Source organism: Pelodiscus sinensis, chromosome 14 (assembly GCF_052426305.1).
Source record: "Pelodiscus sinensis isolate ZL-2025 chromosome 14, ASM5242630v1, whole genome shotgun sequence".
Lineage (NCBI taxonomy): Eukaryota > Metazoa > Chordata > Testudines > Trionychidae > Pelodiscus > Pelodiscus sinensis.
The window spans coordinates 2583250-2604579 of record NC_143065.1 but is presented as its reverse complement, the minus strand read 5'-3'; the positions used below and the strand labels follow the sequence as shown (position 1 = coordinate 2604579).

At 42.5% G+C, this 21330-nt stretch overlaps 1 protein-coding gene across 2 annotated transcripts in view; it reads left to right on the top strand.

Annotated features, from left to right (window-relative positions):
- Positions 1–19728, top strand: part of MTMR10 (myotubularin related protein 10) — a 63520-nt gene extending 43792 nt beyond the window's left edge. For both annotated transcript variants that reach the window (XM_075897712.2, XM_075897713.2), the window contains exons 7-16: positions 274–433; positions 2777–2864; positions 3005–3093; positions 6675–6805; positions 7229–7298; positions 7986–8056; positions 8778–8947; positions 13597–13767; positions 15189–15371; positions 15864–19728. In XM_075897712.2, coding sequence (XP_075753827.2) covers positions 274–433; positions 2777–2864; positions 3005–3093; positions 6675–6805; positions 7229–7298; positions 7986–8056; positions 8778–8947; positions 13597–13767; positions 15189–15371; positions 15864–16463 — 1733 coding nt within the window. In that variant the 3' untranslated portion in view covers positions 16464–19728. The remainder of the gene's footprint in view (positions 1–273; positions 434–2776; positions 2865–3004; positions 3094–6674; positions 6806–7228; positions 7299–7985; positions 8057–8777; positions 8948–13596; positions 13768–15188; positions 15372–15863) is intronic.
- Positions 19729–21330: the final 1602 nt, after the last annotated feature.

Below are 21330 nucleotides of genomic sequence, written 5' to 3'. Positions count from 1 at the left end.
CAACCCCTGAAGAAAAATGTTAAAACTGTGGAAGGGAAGACAAGGCAGTCCTGACCTGGAATCAGTCAATCCATTCTTGGAATCTTTACTTTTAGTGGCAGATGGTAACTGAACTACAAGAATAAAAACTTCTAACTTTTAATATAGAATTCCCTTTAAAAAAAAAAGTCGTGTATTTAGTAGGCAATTATTATTATCTGGGTATAGTGTTGATATGTTTTAGTTGAAAGGATGTTCTTAAAAATCTTGCATTGATTATTTTCCTTTTCCTAGCAACAGTAAATGGAATAGACCCAGGAGGTGGGGGCAGTGGCAGCGGTCAGCAGACGCCTTTATTTGAAACGTACTCTGATTGGGATAGAGAGATCAAAAGAACAGGTGCCTCAGAATGGAGAGTTTGTTCAGTCAATGAAGGTTACATGATATCTACTTGGTAAGTTTAAACAAAGACTGAAAAAAGAAAATCAAGAAAATTTGACTCTGGGATCACTTTGGTGTTCTAGCAGTCCCACAACAGATCAGATATTCTTTTTGGGGGCAAAACCAGATGTATTCTGATAAGAGATGAGCATTTGTAAAAAAAAATACCTATAAAGATATCTGAGGCAGACTCCTTGAAGAGATGCTCCCAGAGTTGGAGCAACTTGAGTCTCTTGTGTATCTCCTAGCTCTGGGGTGGGAACCTTTTTTGTGTCAGGGGCTGCTGACCCGCAGAAAAATCAGTCACGGGCTGTGGGGGAGGAGGGATGGAGTGCCAGCATGTGCTCCCCAGTGCCGGGGGTGACCCTAAGCCTCAGGGGCCAGATCCAGGAAACCCAGGGGCCACATGTGGCCCCTGGGCCTTGGGTTCCCCAACCCTTCTCTAGCTGACTAACACATTCATATCAAATTAAGTGACAAAAAAAATCAGTTTGTTTTTACTGTATTCTTTACGGTTCTTAGCCTTGTGGTATAAGCTTTTATTGTAGTGTAAACTAACACAAAGGTGCATGCCTGTAAAAGAAAAATTAGCAAAATTTGAAGTTTTATAACATGAAACAAAATAATGAGATCAGTTTGATCAATACTGACTGTTGCAGCTGAAGTGCTTCTCTACACACTAATTTATATGCACCATTCATGAATTGCCACACTTGAATATCAGATCCCCTGGTGGGATAGGATAGAATCATAGAACACTAGAACTGGACAAGACCTCGATAGATCATCAAGTCCAGTCCCCTTCCCTCACAGCAGGACCAAGCACCATCTAGATCATCCCTGATAGAACCTGCTCTTAAGTATCGCCAGTGTTGGAGATTCCACAACCTCCCTAGGCAATTTATTCCAGTGTTTAACCACCCTGCCAGGAAGTTTTTCCCAATGTCCAAACCTAAACCCCCTTTTAGATACTTGAAAATCGCTATTATGTCCCCTCTCAGTCTTCTCCTTTCCAAACTAAACAAGCCCAATTCTTTGTCTTCCCTCATAGACATAGATAATCATTTAGCACTGTTGGCTGGTTCATTACAGCACCTAGGCTACGTCTAGACTGCAAGCCTCTTTCAAAAAAGAGCATCTAGACCAGCGGTTCTCAAACTTTTTGGGCTCTGGAGCCCCAGCTGTCCACTGATTGTATGTGTGGTACCTATTGATGTTTCCAGTTTGTCAACCTCGCAGAGCCCCTGAAGATGTCTCACGGAGCCCTGGGGCTCCACAGAGCACAGTTTGAGAAACACTGGTCTAGAATATAACCAGTACTTTGGAAAAAGCAAGCCACTTTTTTGAAAGAGAGCACCCAGGGGGCTCGTCTACATTGGCCCCTTTTCCGGAAGGGGCATGTTAATTTCAGCGATCGTAGTAGGGAAATCCGTGGGGGATTTAAATATCCCCCGCGGCATTTAAATAAAAATGTCCGCCGCTTTTTTCCGGCTTTTAGAAAAGCCGGAAAAGAGCGTCTACACTGGCCCCGATCCTCCGGAAAAAGCGCCCTTTTCCGGAGGATCTTATTCCTACTTCAAAGCGGATTTCCCTATTACGATCGCTGAAATTAACATGCCCCTTCCGGAAAAGGGGCCAATGTAGACGTAGCCAGGCAGTCTGGATGCTCTCTTTGGAAAAAGTACAGTTTGCATTACATAGCGCTTTTTTTCGAAAGAGCACTTTTGAAAAAAGGCATTCTTCCTCGTAAAACGAGGTTTTCCGCGATTGAAAAAACTGCTGCGTTCTTTCGATTTACTTTCGAAAGAACATGGCAGCAGTCTGGACACAGAGGAAGTTTTTTCGAAAAAAGGCCAATTTTTTTTTTTTTTTTTAAAAATCCTGTAGTCTAGACACGCCCTAAGACAGGTAAACTACCAGTGCAGCAAGTGGTACTCTGGATTTAACTTCCTGTTTGGGTCATTTTTTTTTTTTTTTTGACATGCATTTAGATATTTTGGTTGGAGGAGAGGAGATGTATGTCCCCCTTTGTCCTTTCCCCGTATACATACACCGCTGCAGCCAAGGACAGAATGCAAAGGTTGTATCTTTTGTTTTGCCTCCTGCTATCCAAGTCATTGCAAGGCTGGGACCTAAAAGTGTGTGTGGCCCCTCCAGGAAAATACCAGAAGTACTAGTATCATGAATGACTATTGCTACACTGTGATCAAACGTAACCCAATTAACATGGATTGTTATTCTGCGCTAATATTCCTTGTTATGTCTTCTAGATTGCAACCTTTTTATTTCCAGAAAACTAGATAAAGCACATGAAAAAAGATAACTATTTGTGTTTGTATCTCCCCTCTCTCCCCAGCCTTCCAGAATACTTTGTAGTCCCATCTTCCTTAGCAGATCAAGATCTAAAGCTCTATTCGTACTCTTTTATTGGGCGACGAATGCCAGTAAGTATGAACTTTATTCTGTTGCTGATCATTATTATTGGGCAGTGTTCACGACAGTGATATGAGTGAATATGTTTTGTGTATTATATGTAGATACTCATCTTGTTAAGCAATATTAACAGTTTGTCTGTCTTTGTTAGTTTTGGTGCTGGAATCACTCGAATGGGAGTGCTCTTGTGAGAATGGCCAACATTAAAGATGTATTGCAACAAAGAAAAATAGATCAAAGGTAAACAATAAGCATAATTTTTTAACCCGACATGTATAATGAGAGGCAAATAGTGCCGATATGGGATACTTAGCAGTACTTCGTACTTGTGATGAGGGAGCCCCAAATCAGAATATCCTGTAGCCCACTCAGATAACTTGCAGATTCCATTTCAAATCCCTCCTCCCACTCAGGAGGAGGGGGTACTTGAACCAAAGGTCTCTAATATCCCACAAGACAACCCCAACCATTGGGCTAAATTTAAGGGAGCTCCTCCTCCCCTCCCCACACCATTTTTAGTAAGCTCATCTATAGGCACCCAGTGGGGTAGGTGAGCTATGAGCACCCTTATTAGATCAGGCCATATAAGGAGTTAGGTAATGGAACACCTGTATTTCCCCAGTTATTGCATTGTGCTTGGCCTTAAATGTCCAGATACCAGACATTCAGAGGCATTGTAACATTAAATGCAAAAAAGTAAGTGACCGAGTGAGTGTAGGCTGCTGAGCATGGTTTTTTGAATCTAGTGAAACCTGATTCTGGGTTTTAGGTGCTGAAAATGACAGGCATCTAAGCTCTTTGGTAAATTGAGCCTGCAAATCTGCAGCTATCTGCTTTATACCCACGGGTATCCTCATTCGTGGATGTGAATGCGGATTCCGTGGATCATTTTTGCAGATACAAAATTTTGTATCTATGCAGGGCTCTGTCTGTAAGGACTAAGCCCTTACTACATTGCAAAGTGTCGCACCAACTGGCTAGATCTTTTATTTGGTCTGTTTTAATTTTTTCGGAGACTTTGTATACCTTCTGTTGCAACGGTTAGTTTATTTTTACTGCACTTAATTATAAATCGTTCGCCATATATAGAGAAATACAGAGCTATACATTTAAATAAGAAGCAGTTGGGCCTCTAGTTAGTGTCTCTATTGACGTACACTTTTATATGCTGCTCTTATTTCATAGATATTTTGTTAAATACTGAACACTGAAAATGAACTTTAGATCTGTGGTGTCCAATCATTTCTGTAGAAAACTAGCCACACTCAACCGGCCAAATAGCCACATGTGGTTTCTAGGGATGTTCATTACAATGTAATTGAATAGTTGTGTAACCGCATGAAATTTTATCAGTTACAAGACTATTTGATAGTCCCCAGGAGCAGGGCTGGCAACCAGTGTGCTCCTGGCACCTCCTGCCACCCTGTCCTGCTGCTGTATCAGAGGCAGTAGCACAGGGTGGCAGGTGGGAGCCGGTCCACAAGGGGAGCCGGTTTAAAAACCAGCTCCCTACGCGGATCAGCTGCCTGCTGCAGGGTGTGATAGAGGCAGCAGCGCAGGGTGGCAGCAGCCCTTGTCCATGGGGGCAGTCCAAGCTCCCCGCAGACAGAGGCTGCTGTTGAGGGAGGGGATAGGGAAGGTTGCTGCGAAGCACCATCTGTCCACAGCGGCCCAGGCTGACCACGGAGAGAGGTCTGTCTGTGGCAGCAGCCCCTGACTGCGAGGGGTCTGAGCTCCGTGTGGACAGAGGCTGCTCTACCTCCCGCAGACAGAGGCTGGGCCAGCAGCAATCCCTGTCCCCGGGGGGTCTCAGCGCCCTGTGGATAAAGGCTGCAACAACCTCTGTTGCAGAGGCAGTAGCGGGGGTGAGGCGGCAGGTGGCACTGTGGGGCTGGAGCAGGGGAAAACCAGCTTTTAAGCCGGATCCCCCAGCACCAACTCCTGCCTGCCCCCTCTCACTGCGTTGGTAGGAGGCAGCAAGGGAGAGGGCAGGTGGGTTGCTGGAGCTGGCATGCACAGCGAGCCAAAAGTCAGCTCCCCATGTGTATTGGCTCCAGCCTGCCCCCTTCACCCTCCGCATAGCTGCCTCTTTATCCGAGGCAGCTTAAAGCAGGCTCCTCGTGAGCTCCTCTCCTGTTCCCCCACCTGTGATACAGAGGCAACAAGCGGGGAGGGAGTGCATGTAGTTAATAAGATTAACTGATAAGCCAAAGCTTATTGGTTAATCTTGTAGTGGACTACACGTTGACATCCCTAGCAACTAATGGCTACCGGTTTGGTCACCACTTCTTTAGATCATAAGTTACTTAGCTTTTGTAGTCATATATATAGTAGCCCAATGTCTGTGACTCTGTAACGCTGAAATGCTGGCTGTTGCCTGAGTCATATCCTTCGCCTCCCCGTGGTGCTCAGCTGACTTCTGTGCCGCGCAAGTGGCCATTTGGGTACCGTGGTCCCCATGCAGCACCCCTACACTGCATGGGGAGCATGGGGCCAAACGGCCGCTCACACCGCTTGCTCCTCCACGGCAGCCTGGCTCAGCGGCGCAGAAGTCAGTCAAGCGCCACAGCGGGAGGGAAAGGGAGGCAGAGTGGTGGCATACACGGCCGGGGGTGAGGCTTGGCTGTGTACGTCACGCCCCGCCGCTCAGCTGACTTTGCCAGCCCGGCTGAGCAGCGCAGTGGTGGAGCCCAAATGGCCGCTTGCTCTCCCGCGGCAGCCCGGCTGAGTGGTGCAGAAGTCAGCAGAGCGCCACACCGGCAGGCGAAGGGGGGCAGGGCGGTGATGTGCGGCATGACAGGGTTCCAGGCCCCGCACCCTGGCCATGAATGTCACCGCCCTGCCCCCCTTTGCCTCCTGCTGGGGCGCTCGGCTAACTTCTGCACCACTCAGCCGGTCCGCTGTGCGGCAGCAAGTGGCACAAGCTACCGTTTGGGCTCCACGGTTCCCCGAGTGAGAGGGAGGAGGGGGAGGAGAAGAGAAAGAGAGAGACACGGAGAGCTGAGAGGAAGAGAGGGGGAGGCAGTAGTAGGAGGAGAGAGAGAGACGTGGAGGAGAGACCCGAAAATCCCGTCTTATGGCTAGTTGAGATATAATGTCCCTCAAACTTTTACTTCCTATGTCAGGATTCGGTTATCTAGTGATAGTCATAATACTTGAATAATTGATTTTCATCTTCAACATTACCTAACACTTACGTTATTTGCTTCAGTTTCCCTGTCTGTAAAAGATTATAGGTTATGTAGCTTTCTCAAGACTATAGGAAAAGTTGGTGTCAGAATAGGGATTCAGCTGAGACATTTAGGCTTCCAGACGTGTTCACAGACCACTAGGCAAGGTCTCCTCATATATGCTAGATTAATATGTTGCAAGAAATACTACCTAGTTCCATACCACCTGAAGGCTTTGTTGCTTACTACTTGTGCACTGCTTGGTATAATAGGGTTTCCTGTAGATCTTTAAACAATATACTGTTTTCAGTTTTTCAAATTAATTTTGCTCATGTCTCAACAATAATGGGAACTGAATGTTTCTGAAATGTATGTTAACAATTCTGCCTTCACATAGCACTCCATATGACTAAAAATGCATGAATGCTAATCAGATGCCTATGCTCTTCCATTTAGCCGCTTGAGCACATAGTTTTGCTATGTAAGCTAATTGCCTATTAAATACAAGGAAATCTTTAAAAGTAGGAAACAGGACATCTATTTTTAAATGCTTTTAGTTGCTTTCACTTCCCTAAGGAATTTAATTTGAAAAGTATTCCTCCGTGTCCAATAATACAGTTTTGGGTGGGTTTTTTGGTTTGTTTTTTTTAGGATTTGTAATGCAATAACTCGAAGTCATCCACAAAGAAGTGATGTTTACAAGTCAGATTTGGACAAGTGCCTGCCCAATATCCAGGAAATCCAGGCTGCATTTATCAAACTTAAACAATTATGTGTTAATGGTAGGTGGTCGTATCAAAATCCTTCCAGTGCGCTGCCTTTATTTATTTATTTATTTATTTATTTATTGTGACATTGGGGGATATGGTTTCAAGAAAGCAGTGTGTCAGAAGGAAACTACTAACTTGCCTGGAATTGAAATTCTATATAAAGTGCATTCCTGTGTGTATATTATTATATAGCATGTGTAAATCTAAATTCTCTACATTCAGTTTGAGACCTGGGGTATACACATGCATGAAGTACACGCATAAAATAGTCTGTGCTTTTCTGAGGAGTGATGGTACCACATGCCTTCAACTACAGACTTAATCTTGTGGAAAATGATGGGCTGCATAGCTATTGGTTTAACTTGCTAACAAAACTAGCTAAAGTAAATGGCTATTTAAAAATGCATCCAGACATTCTCACTCTTCTCGCTGCAGAACCTTTTGAAGAAATGGAAGAGAAATGGTTATCTTTACTAGAAAATACTCATTGGCTAGAGTATGTCAGGTACGTACCAATATTGGGGGGGAGGGATAGCTCAGTGGTTTGAGCATTGGCCTGCTAAACCCAGGGTTGTGAGTTCAATCCTTGCAGAGGCCATTTAGGGATTTGGGGCAAAAATTCATTAGGGATGGTACTTGGTCCTGCTGTGGAGGCAGGGGACTGGACTCAATGACCTTGCAGGGTCCCTTCCAGTTCTAGGAGATAGGCAATCTCCATTATTTTTATTATTATGACCAGAAAGTAATCATTTATAGTGTGTGCTTGATGAAAAATTAATGTAAATATGCAGTAAAACAAATACAGATGGTCTTTGTAAATTGTAAAGTGAGAGAGAAATATATAGGGATTCAAAAGAGTCTCACACACAGTGTGTGATATAGGCTTACTTCTGCAGAGACGTCAGTGAATGTTAACAATTTCAGTGGGACTTGTGTGCTAAATATGTATAGGATCAGTACAGTAATGGGCACTAAAGAGGCATTTCTGTGGTACTAGTGCCCTATTGGGAACAGTTGAAGTTTTCCTATTTCTTGAGTATGTATTAGATTTTAACTTAGAAGCATGAATTCCTATGAAAGTCTGTGACACTTGTGCTCCTAAAGAACATAGTTTTGAAAATCCCATCCTCATTTTTTAGAATGTGCCGTTTCTGTAGTTTTGTTAGATTAAATCACTTTTTCTTTTGTCTAGGTCATTCCTTAAGCATTCAGCTGAACTTGTGTATATGCTGGACAGTAAGCATGTATCCGTAGTTCTGCAAGGTAACATAATTGCGTAACATGTATAATTGTTGTGATTGTTCGGTTGGAAGCGTGATTTGGTAAACTATATTTGTCCTTTGTATACTTTACTGATGTGTCGAAAGGCAGTGAATTAAAGTATTTTCATTTAATACAATTTCCTCCCTATAATTGATTATGTACCTGGACTGTAATAGTAGCACATGGTACTATCCCCCCTTTTTTCTGATAACGCACATTTGATGTGATCAAATTAAGAACGTAGACCAATGACTTTGTAGAGCAGAATGACTGTCCACTCTAGCTATATTATCTATTCAACTGTGATTTTTGCCTCAGCTCATTATCTGGAGAATGACCATTTCTAAAAATTACTTGTGTTCGGCAGTGCTGATTAGTTGACTCTGAAATTCCTTCTGGAGGTAGCAATGGTACCAATTCAGACTACCTCTAAGTTGGAAAGAGCACTTGGAGCATTTCACTAATTTGAGCTCCCTCCAGTTCAGCCTATCTCAAATGGTAGGCGTCCAGTTTTTTGGACAAACACTTAACAGGTTATTCTTTACTAAGGGTTATTCACATATCAGTGCTGTATATATTTGAGAATCTTAACTATAGTGTGACTTTATTGAAACACAATAGTTTCAAGATAGTTGTATTTTGAAATTGCCAATTTTTTTCTTCTGACCTCTTTAATTGCATATGCATCTATATATTCAAATGCTCTTCATGTCTTCCATAGAGGACGAAGGACGGGACCTGAGCTGTTTTGTAGCCTCCCTCATTCAAGTAATGCTGGATCCCTATTTTCGGACAATTGTTGGATTTCAGAGCCTAATACAGAAGGAGTGGGTCATGGCAGGATATCAGTTTCTAGATAGGTGTAACCACTTAAAAAGAGCTGACAAAGAGGTAACTATGTTGTATTGACAGCTAAATCTCATGAATACGGTGAAATTACTTGACCCCATTGTTACCCAAAAATTTCCACTGGTGACCACACAGGGTTACACTACTTTGGATTTATTGATTGAGGAATTAACACTCCACTATATGGTTAAACTAAAGAGGATAGAGCTGCCACTAAAAGGGGAACCAGCTATCTCTCTCACACACTAACACACGCACATACACAGGGCTGGCTGTAGGCCAATTCTCCGGAATGGGGCCCCACACCTAAGGGGGCCCTGCTCCCAGGTACGTGACCCCCCCCGGCGTGCGACTCATACGCAGTGCCGTCTGGGACGCACGACGCATGCGCGGGGCCACCCTGGGTGCGCGGCACATGCGCGGTGCTGCTCCCAGAATCGGGCCCCGCGCATGCTAAAGCCGGCCCTGCACATACACTTTCCTTCTTTCCTTCATTCCTGTCCTCAAGCACTCACACACTTACACAGGCATATGGGTTGCAGAAGGAGCCAAGGCATGTTGCACCTGGAGGGTCTGTTTGCTGATCATGGCTGGGGAGCTGGTCAGGAAAGAAAGAGAGCTTCTGGCTGCAGAAAGAGGAGCTTCTCAGAAAGAGGGCTTCTGCCCACGTGCTCTCTCCTTTTATTGCTCCTGTACAACTCCTGTGACTCAGCCACATTCCTCACCAGGGAGTATGCTCAGACTTTCCTTGATCCAGCAGGTCTAATGACTCATCATCAGGCTCCATGTGCTCAGCCTTGCAGTTTCTAATCCCAGACACACAATAGCGTCCCCTCTCTCACTCTCACCCACCACATTCTCACTCTCTCAAATCTCAGGGGAGAATGCAGTTTAGAGCAAGCTATACGCAAAGTGGATGAAAGTTACAAAAAGCTACAAAGTTGCAAGGTTTTACAAAACTTACAATGAGTTGCAGAGTTTAAAAGGCAATATAGCTGAAATAGTTACAAAGCTTCAGGGAATCATTTACAAATTAACAATTGAAGTGATTTAGAAAACCATTGTTCTCTTTCCCCCCTCCCGCATCTCCTCCCCCCCCCCCCCCCCCCCCACACACACACAGAGCAGTGCAGGAGTTTTTGTCAGTCTCTAGTCATGTGTTGGCAGGAGCTTACAGTTTAGTGAATTTCCAGAAAATCATGTGTAAAATCGAGTAGTAGCTTGGGCTGAGGCTTTATGCAACACCCATAAGCGAATATCTAGAATCTTAATGTGAATTTTTTCAGTATTTTCTGAAGACAGAAAGATAATCTATTTTTTAAAAAGTTATTAATCAAATGACTCTCCTTGTGATCCTCAGCTGTTGTATAAGAATCATTGTATCAGTGTTGAAATTGATGTCACAATTGCATTAGAATAAGCCTTTTCAAGTCTCTCTTATCCCATATTTTACAATAATTAAACCACTGGGTCCCAAGACTTTGGCCCAGTGAGCATATCAGGAGCCTCTTTTCAACAGCACCAGTTCAACCCCACCCTCCTTTTTAAATACAAAGCCAGACCAGTATGTGGTTACAGTTTCAGTTACCACAATGCTAGAGAAGCATGTCAAGCAACATATATAGTCAAATTGCAGTCTATGGTGCATTTGGTGATGGTTCATAAATTGATGGATGGCAACATGGTCCCTGGTTTTGGTGGTTTCTACAGGTTTCCAGGCTCTTCGCTGCAAGGAAGAGAACAGTGGACTATAAAAGCAACTGGGAAAAAGAGGAGGCAGCCTAACCGTTTTTGGGGTGGTACTTAAGTAGAGTAAAAATAAAATACCCTCAGTGATTAAAACTAAAATACCTTTTGCGGCTAGAGCTGCCAAGCACGAACCGCAAAGGAAATAGGGCAGCTAGGCAAAAATAGGAAGGAAGATAACCTAGTCTCAGGAAACATGGAAAATGGGGGAGAAGAGCAGGTGACATTGGGAGAGGTTGTAAAAACAAAGAGCAGAAAAAGCACCGTTAACGTCTTTCCAGATAGTCTTTGCATTATAGACAGAAAACATACATTACTTTCCTAATAGTTTGTCATGCAGCGAATTGCTGTATCTGGCAAAAAGGTGTTTTGTAATTATGAAACATTAATCTTTTTACATGATTCTTGGGTCATCCTGTGGAAAAAAAATTAGTAAATATCTAAAAGAAAAAAGCTAGTTAAAATATTGCTAGAACTGAAAAAATATGCATAAATACCTCTTGAAATTTCCTCTCCACCTTAATGGGTGCATCCAGTGTGTGGAGTTTTTTTTCTGTAATATATTTTGGCCTCATTGAAGTTTTTAATAGAAAGTATCACATTTTTATGACTCATGGAATCATACATGTAATGCCAGAAAGAGTCATTTATAACATCTATTTCACTTCTTGAATAGCACAGCCATACAGTTTTACCACATGGTTCCTGCACTGAGCCCATAACTACTAAACTAACAAAAAAAAAAAGAGAGAGAAGTATTCAGTTAGATTTTTAGGTAGCTTAAACCAGTGTTTCTTAAACTTTTTGAGACCACGGAATACCAAACAAGAATATTATTTTGTAGGTGGGGGACACCTATGAAAATTTTCTTCAAAAAAAAAAAATCTTGTCGCACAAAAAAAGACAAAAACAAAGAAGAGGTCTCGGCACACCTGCAAGTTGTTCATGGAACACCAGTTTAAGAAACATTGGTTTAAACTGCTCCAGGGATGTTAAGCTCACCGTAATCATCTTCAACCCAAACAATTATTACAAAGATTTGGAGTGGCTGCTCTGAGCAAATTCTAGTAATTAAGGCTACAGAGCGCAATTAAAAAGAACCCATCAATCTTTCCTTCCTTTGTAGTTCAGCAAATATGGGCCATTTGTTTTGTTTGCTGGGTAAAAACACATTTTTAAGCTAAATTTAAACTGAAATACTATCAAATGGCTACAGTGTTTCTAAATATGGTTAGAAAGAGGCCTTCCTTTTCCAAGTACTATAATTTACGGGTCACAACCTTCTTGTGGTTTTGTTAGAGAGATTTTTCTCATTGTACAAGTAACAATTTAATTGTGTGTTTGTATGCGAATACAGACTGAGAAACTGTAGATTTCAAAATATTCCTTGACCTCCCCCTCACTCCCAATCTCAAAAACTGGCATTTCAGTCTGGATGTTGATGCTGTGACTCCTTTGTGCTACCTACATTCACTGAGCAGCACATGAAATCAACTCATTCTGTCATTTACGTTACTAGTTTCCTGGCTTGTCCAACTGATCTAATCACACATTCTGTCAAATGCTAACGTTGGGTAAGAGATGTGAATGGTTAACCAGTGGGAGCTGGAGCAGCCCTTCCTTCCCCCTCCCTCCACTACGGGCAGGGGGGCTGCTCAACGTAGCAGGGCCCGGCAGGCCAAAGGAGCACCTACCTGTAGTAGGCCTGGCCTGACCAAAGCAGCATGCTGTGAGTAGGGTTGCCAAGTGTCCGGTTTTCGCACCGTCTGTCCAGTAGAAAAATTCAGAAAATACTGGACATGTGCCATGTCTGGTATTTTCTGAATTTCCGGCGGGGCGCCGGAGGGAAGCTTGCCGGGGGCAGGAGAGCAACTGGGAGGTGGAGCGCAATTGGCTTTGGGAGCCCTGTAGTCGCGCGCAACGGTGGGGTGGGGCCGGACTCCCAGCCACTGTTCCCCCCTCCCCTCCCGGCCTGGCTTTTGCATGGGACCAGAGGCTCCCAGCACCAATCGCGGCTCGTCTCCCAGCTGGGAGCCTCTGGTTGTGAGCAGAAGCTGGGCGGGGGGAGTGGCTCCCAGCCCAGCCCTCGCCCCTGTCCGGCTTCGGCTGGCAAGTAAAGGGAGCGCCTGCTGGGGGAGCGGCCGGAAGGACTCCGGCTGCGGCCAATGGCTGCACCCCCTTACCCCCGGCCAGGTCTGCTTCCTGCCCCCCCTTCCTTTGGCCCCCCCATCCTCCCCTCCAGCCCCATGGCCCGTGATCCCCCCCAGCTCTGCTTCCTGCTCCCTCTTCCTGCTGGCCAGCCCCACGGAGCCCCCCCCACCAGCCCTGCTTCCTGACCCTTTCCTCTGGGCCCCCCTTTTCTGCCGGCCAGCCCCAGGAGGCCCCCCCGCCAGCTCTGCTTCCTGCCCCCCTTCCTCCCCTCCAGCCCCACAGGCCCCAATTTCCCCCCCCCCCCCCAGCTCTGCTTCCTGCCCCCTCTTCCTGCTGGCCAGTACCGCGGACCCCAGACATTCCCCCACCCCTGCCAACTCTGCTTCCTGCCCCCCTCCTCCCATCTAGCCCCACAGCGCACCCCCCCCCACCCAGCTCTGCTTCCCGCTAGTTCCCTCCCCCCCCCCCCCCAACGCCAGACAGACGTCCGGTTTTTTAGCGGGGTCTACCTGGAAACCCTAGCTGAGAGCAGGGGTGCTCTAGCCTTGCCAGAATTTAAGCGATTAACCAGTTTAACTCGTTAACTGATTAAACAGGATTTTGCATCCCTACCGCAGATATTGGTATTTGTGTTATAGTTTCTATGTGATTTTTGTTTCGTTCCAAACTTCTCTTCCCTTTTAGAAGCATACTAAATATGTGGTTGTTTCCTAATTAAGATGTCGGGGATAACAAGTTGGAAAGGTTTTGCCAAAGATTGTTGCTTCTAATAATTATGTCCATTTATTTTCAAGTCCCCCTTGTTCTTGATGTTTCTGGACTCCGTTTGGCAATTGCTAGAGCAGTATCCATCGGCCTTTGAGTTTTCTGAAGCATACCTGACAATACTGTATGACAGTACACGGATCTCGTTGTTTGGCACCTTTCTTTTCAACTCCCCTCACCAGCGAGTAAAGCAGAGCACTGTGAGTATGAAGAAGTTTTACCATCACCTAATTGACCTTAGGACATGAGTCTTGGAGGCAAGGAACAAAATCAAAACTAAATGGCGTTCATTTACTTTTTCAAAATGATGGCACAATTGCAACATGGCTTTTAAGTGACATGCTGAGTAAAACACAACACAAGATGAGTATCCACCAGATTGTGTCTGCAATCCTCTCTGCGTGGACTGAAAATGGCAATGGTTTGTGGGGTAAAAATGCTCTATGGGAGCATTGTTGTTAACAAGCTGTGAAGGCAGGGGACTGGACTTGACGACCCTTCCGGTTCTAGGAGATAGGCGATCTCCATTAATTTTAGGGGGAGGGGTAGCTCAGTGGTTTGAGCATTGGCCTGCCTAAAGCCAGGGTTGTGAGTTCAATCCTTGTGGAGGCCATTTGGGGCAAAAATTGGTCAGGGATGGTACTTGGTCCTGCTGTGAAGGCAGGGGACTGGACTCTCTGACCTTTCACGGTCCCCTCCAGTTCTAGGAGCTAGGCGATCTCCATTAATTTATAAGCGCACTGTTTCCTTCCTATGTACTCCTATCCGAAACCTGCAATGCTACATTCTTGCAATGGGTTTAGTATGCACCTTCTTTTCATCTGCATGAGACACAGTGACTTGCATGGTACCCAAAGCTAGAGACACACTCAAATCTCTTGTGACATGGTCACATAATTTATTTAAAATACCCAGTGACAGCTTTACAAATGAATGCTAAAAGCCTGAGTAGTAGTGATGAAGTACTATTCAGACAGAAAGAGAAACAGTGGCGCTTAAGCCTAAATAGCGCCTATCGTAGATATCTAAATAAATCCCAATCTTCAAAGGAAGCAAACACAAATGACTTGGATACAGTGTATGCAGGGTAAAGAATAGTTTGTCACCTGCATCTCCCAGGGTAGGACAAAAACCCTGAGGTGTTTCTCAGGCAACTCTTCTACAATCATTACTCTGCTTAAAAGAATCAATGACTCTTAGACCAGTGCAAGTAAGTCCTAACATATGCCAACACAAATATATATTTAAATTACAATTAAGATTATAAATATTTATCATTGTTCTCTTCATGATTCCCTCTTCTCCTCTCCCCGCCCCTGTTTTCTCAAACGCATACGCATGGAAATACATGTAGAAGTTTCATTTTTAAAAAGCAAATAAATGCTAAAAATAGAGAAATGTGGTTCTTATTCACTAAACTTTAGCTCTGCTTGCATATTACTCCTGTCCTCCAGCTGTGATCACCTTGGTTGCCCTATATATTTTGACATTTTGTCTGCAGCCACCCCTGCTCCCCTGCTCTCTGCCAGCATGCAATAATTTATAGAGAATTTTGTATGATCAGATTTGTAAGTAATCAGATTAGTTTGTTTTTAATATGTCTGAATATTCCTTCTTGCAGGAATTTGCTATAAGCAAAAACATCCAGTTGGGTGATGAAAAAGGCCTAAAATTTCCTTCTGTTTGGGACTGGTCTCTTCAGTTTGCAACAAGAGATCGTATGCTCTTTCACAACCCCTGCTATATTGGAAAGAGTGCACAATGTGTACAAAATGGATCAGTCAAAACTTTTAAACGTACAAAGGTAATAATAAAATTGCACTGAAATTAAATGCCTGTTGACTTCATATGTCAACAATTTAATTACAATGCCATTATTGCCTGATGTCCTCCTAGTCTATAGATAAAGCATTCAAATGAATGTTTCTAGAGGTATAGCCCTTTAGAGCTGGGCCATTGGACTTCTCTTGTATGTATAAGTCATTCCGCATCACTGCAGCTGGGGTGGGATAGAAATGTGCATTGGATAAACGCTGTTTTTCATATTGTTTCATAGTTTCTTAAACTACTACTTTGTTTCCACTGTTTAATATTATTGAATTCGGTTACAAAAAATATTTGCTGTGCAAGCGACACAGTCATTAAACTTACAACTTAGCCTCTTACAGTCATTGTTATCTCATTTAGTCATTTCTTAGTACCACAGCAGAGAATTGTAGGCACAGATAAAATACTGCCAACTGCAGCAGATATCAGAGGAACATTAACCAAGTTTATTTCGTATCTTTTTCTTTAGAAAAACTACAGCTCAACGCTAAGAGGAATTCCCCCATCATTAAAGAATGGGATCATCAATGAGCAAGAATTTCTTCCAAGAAGAAATTCACTGATACTAAAACTGAAACCAGACTTTCTTCAGCAACTGGATCGCCAGACCAATAGCATGGAGCAGTATTTCAAAGACTGGTTTTCAAAGCCTGTCGATTTGCATGGTGTAATTCTACCCGGTCTGTCTAGAACACACATAAAACTATGGAAACTTTGCTACTTCCGCTGGATTCCTGAGGCCCAAATTAATAATGGTGGCTTCATCACTGCCTTCCATAAAATCTCTGTGCTGACAGACCAAGTAGACAAGCTAAACAAGAGCCTTCGTCAGTACAAAAGCAGCTCTTCTTTGCAAGCTAACTGTTCAGAACTGGATCAAAGCAGGATGTACTTCAGAGCAAATGGTTTAAATGACACGGCTGGGACCCCAGATTTTCTCTCCTCCTCATTCCCATTTTCTCCAATAGGGAACCTATGCAGACGGAGCATTCTGGGAACACCATTAAGTAAATTTTTAAGTGGTGCCAAAATCTGGCTGTCCACTGAGACACTTGCAAATGAGGACTAAGATGCTTCAACATTTGAGGGAGAAATCACAGACCATTATGTCTTCTCTTAAATTAACACTGCTAATTGCGACATTGGAAGCTGTAATAATTTTATTTACAAATATTACATTTTTTTGCACAAATATTTAAAAGCAAAGCAAAATATGCTTCACATCGCAGAATTTTGTTTTCAGTAGTTGTCATGTAAACGTCTTGTCTGGTTTCTAACGATTTCTTCTATATTTTATAGGTCTGATTCATTGTATAAGATGCAGCGATTTCTCTCACTAATGTAAAGGTTCGGGTTGGTCACTAATCATGTTTTTTTTTGTTTGCAATGTCTGTTTTCCCAGCTGTTGACTGAAGCTAATCTATCTCATCACAGATTAGCAAATTTAAATTGGTGAAAACAAACATCCAAGAAATTTACCATTACTGTAGACCTACTGACTGGCAATTGGAACAAACTACTTTTTCGCAGTACAGGTTTAGCAAGGATACATTTGTGTGTCCATGCTGTCTTTCTGTGACTTGGTTTCCGTATTGTATGTTGTGTTGGTGCAGTGGGTGTCAATTTTTTTCCTTCAGTTATCCATTAGAGAAACTATTGAAATCTTTGTTCAATGTCATGAGCTTGCCTTTAGTTCACAGGAACTGACTTCAGGACACTATGCACTGTTAACCTTAAAATGTTCACTGTGGAGAATATTATTGTAGCCTTAGAAGTGCCTTTAATCAGAATGAAGTATTAGTCAATTGCACCATGAAATGCATTTTTAATAGATTAATGAACTACCCGCTAATGTAAACATAATTTCCATATTCTGACTAGTGATTTTTAGAGTTTGTTTCACAAAAAAGTCATTTTTAATGTAGTCTGAATTCAGAAACCTTAAATGACAATATATAAATTAGCAGGGCAGTTCTGTCTAGGGTGGGCTATAAAATGGTGGCAGTTCACCAGGGTTACCCCCTGGCAGGCCGCTGCCGCTATATTTACCTCTGCGGCTGCAGTTCTCAGCTAATGGAAGCTGTGTGGGCTGGGACGCTGCTTCCGGTAGCTTCTGTGGGCCAGGAACTGTGATCCACGGCCAAAGGAAGCTGCAATTGCCCATACTTGTGGCGGTGCAGGTAAATATAGTGGTGGCGGCCTGCCAGGGGCTAATCCTGGCAAACTGGATCTTGCCCATGGGCCAGTATTTGCCTATCCCTGGTCTATCCCAAAATAAGACTGATTTCCTGTTACTCCCAGAAAATAAACAATCTTATTCTCCCACTCCATACTTTAAATGTGTCCATTTATAGGAGTGGAGGTAGTGCCACAAAAGTCCAATTTGCAACACATAATTAGTTGCTTTTTTCCCCCCTTGACACAACTCAGCTACAGAATAAGTCTGAGGGGTAGCTTTGTTAGTCTGTAGCTTTAAAAAAAAAAGGTCCTGTAGCACCTCTATTTATTAGTCTCTAAGTCTCACTTCTGTTTTTTGTGTTTGTGTTTGGTTTTTTTTAACTACAGAATAGTTAGGAAATGTGTTCTTTTGGCTGCTTTACACCAGTATTTGGTTTGGGTTCGTTTTTTTAATTTTAAAGATAAAGCAGATTGGCGCAAATTTTTTTTACCCGTTTTCCAAACAATTTAAAACACACACACAAACGCTTTGTTGTGCAGCAGGAAAGAGCTGGTTAGGAATTCCCCCATTCTTTTTCTTTGAAGAAACATAACTTAAAGCTGAGCAGGGCACTTCCCTCCATGTGCAACTGTATTCTAGTATCTTTTATTTTATTTTGCATCTTGAAAAGTCTTCCTCAGAGATACTAGTAAAAATTATTTTTCTGTTACTTATTTTAACTTGGGCAAAGCTTTCCCAGGCCTCATACTTATATACAAGCCCGCAACCTGTGTGCTAATTTTTGGTCCCATATTTTAAAATTAATAAACCACTTTCACAGGTTATTTTGGTATAGGCCATGAAATAGATTTCCTAGAGTTTATTTTAGAATTATTAAAGTTTGAGTAAATTACTTTAATCAGATAAGCATCTGGGTGGAAGTAGGGTTAATATGTGAGGTGTTAATCTTTGAAAAAAGGTACAAGCACTTCTTGAGTAAGGATTTCTAGCTTGCTGTTCTTGTTGGTAAATATTATGCCTTTAAAAAAACTGCCTAAATATCTATTTAACAAACAGAACAGAATAGTTTTCAGAATTTGGGGGCTAAGAAAGCACTAGTGGTGTTATGCTAGTTAGTGATATCCATGTTTAGTTGCCTTGGGGCCTGATTGAGTACTAATCATGCCTATGTATTTGTTTTACCCTGACTATTTAAATAGTTTAAAACTTTAATGTACTGTTGAAAGGCTGTTCCTAATTAATGATGTATAGGACCTGTCCAGCTGTTACATTCATTTCCCACTGTAAAAAGCTGCCTTACTGACAATACCAACTGCTCTGAATTTACCTAATGGCCCTTATTTCTTGCAAGTAGCTCTGAAGACAGCTATCTTCCACAACACACATCTCTTTAAAATTTTGGCAATTTTTAATGTTAGGTACTATTAATACCATTAGCGTTTTAAAGAGTAGAAAAACTATAAATGAGCTTATTTTTATATCATTTGTTTTCTAACCATATGCACTGCTTCGGTTGATAGTAGGCTGTTATATCATGATTATTTTGCTAGATTGTAATGTAAAAAATTAGGGTGAGATATGAAATGCTGGTTGGAGTGGTCAAAGTGAAACTAATGCCTTTAGCTACTGCAGAGTGGCAGTTATGGTGATGTCAGAAGTCATGGTAGTACCATTTCACTCACTGAATTACTGCCATGTACCAAAGAAATGCTTACAAATTTAAAAACCTATTGAAGTGAGTGTATTTTTAAAACATGCAGATAAAAATACCATTCTAATATGAAACCACCTTTGTGCTTTTAATGTGCACAGTAAGATCAAAGGTTTTGGCTGTTAATCTCAGATGGAAAGATACATTAAACCAAAAAAAAGTATAATCTTTTTCATTTAAGGAAAAGATAGAACATCAATCTGCATTCAAAAAGAGACTGAGCACCTGGGTTTCCTTAAATCCCTTAAGGCAATAGATTGCTAATGGTGTAGCTGCAGCAGGTCAGTGTTCTGTTTTAATTGAAACTAAAACCTTTGTGCCTCACAATGATGATGACTTACTGAATAAAGTAGAATTGCCAGGCAGAATACAAAATCTTGGCACTGAGGTTGTGAATGTGAAATAATTAGACTGTTAATAAAAGGTCATGCGTTTCTACTGTAATTCTGAGTTTATTTTACTGATGGTGGTGGAATAGAATAACCTGCAGAAAGAACACACAGAAATATTTGTTCTGTGTAGCCCATTTGATGTTTTCCTTGCCTGCCTCTTACTTTTTTTTGCTTACCACTTCGGGTTATTTGATGTGGAGACAAGTTCTGAGCGTGGTTGACATTTCTGTTAGAGTAAGAGACTCAGCTGATCTGTGTGGATACCATTTTGCCCTATACAAAGGAAGTAATATCTGTATTTGAGGATTCTCTGTGCTTATTCCAGAAAACACCCACCATAAGAATTAATATAATGTGCAGCTATCTAACCAGCTGCAAATTTGATTCAGTATTGGATAGCATTTGCTAGTACATAGCATAAATACTGTCCTCAAAAGTGTCTCATCATAAAATAGCTGATACTAAATTACTTCATTTCTTATGCGCATACAGTTCCCCTTGCAAACTTTAAAATATCTTTCTATATTAATAGTGGCTTTCTGTTAATAGGAGAGTAAAGTTAAGCTTTTAAGTACCTTAATGGGAAACTATAGTATTGTAGAATCTTCTTTCAGGGTGTTATTTCTTAGGAAACTCAACAGCCACCCCCCTGGCTTCCTTCATTAGTGGCAAGCTGTTTCATGCATGAAAGTAGGGCACCTAGGGTTAGTATGATAGGAAAGTATACGTAAGGGTGTTTCCCTCCCAAAGAGCAGAATTTGGTGCTTTAACTTTAATTGGCTGAGCACAGGTGAGACACTCCTGTTAATTTGATGGCACATATCAGTAAGGCGATAACTAGTAAACACTGCATCCAATCAATTCCAAAATAGCTGAGATTTTTCTAGATCTCAGGGGCTCCCTGTAGGCTCCTGTTTCTCCTGTTATTGTCTATAGATCAAAACTGGTTATTGGCAGACATTATAAGCATCACAATCCAAACTTAGCTCTGCACATTGTCCCACTAAAAATCCTAATACTCTAGAAGAATTATTGCTGGTGCGATTGCTGATGCGTTATCACTAGCTAGCTTTGATTTAGTAAATTAAAAATATAGCCACTGTGGTTTAAGGCAGCTGAGGCATGGACATGTGGCCTTGAGCTAGTTTGTTCATGCACATTAGCCCACAAGGGTAATTACATCCCCATATTGCATTGCAGAGGGGCTGGCTGTGGCAGCTGGCGCCGCAGGTGGGCCATGTGATCCGCGCCCCCGCCTGCATGGCCGTCAATGGCTGTGACATCATCATCAGGCACCCAGGACAGTTTGCTTAGGCTCATGGGCTGCCCCTGCCTGTAGCCAAAAAGAACGGGGCAAAGGCACAGATTGGATTGCAAGGAGGTGAAGGGAGAAGGGTCTCTATTGTTCCTACAAAACTTGCTTTGAATTATTTTGCTTTGGGGCACATTTTGATTACGTTCAGCCAATTGTAATCCAGAACTCTCACAGCATATCTGTGGTACTTAGAAGAAAACCCATGAGCTCTTCTTCCACTTAAGCTGGTGGAAACTTAAGAGCTCTTTACCAAAACAAAGAATCAAACTTCATTATTTCTATTGGACAAGGCTCAGTTAGAAACACTGGGTATCAGGTGCTTAAAATAAGAAGCAACTA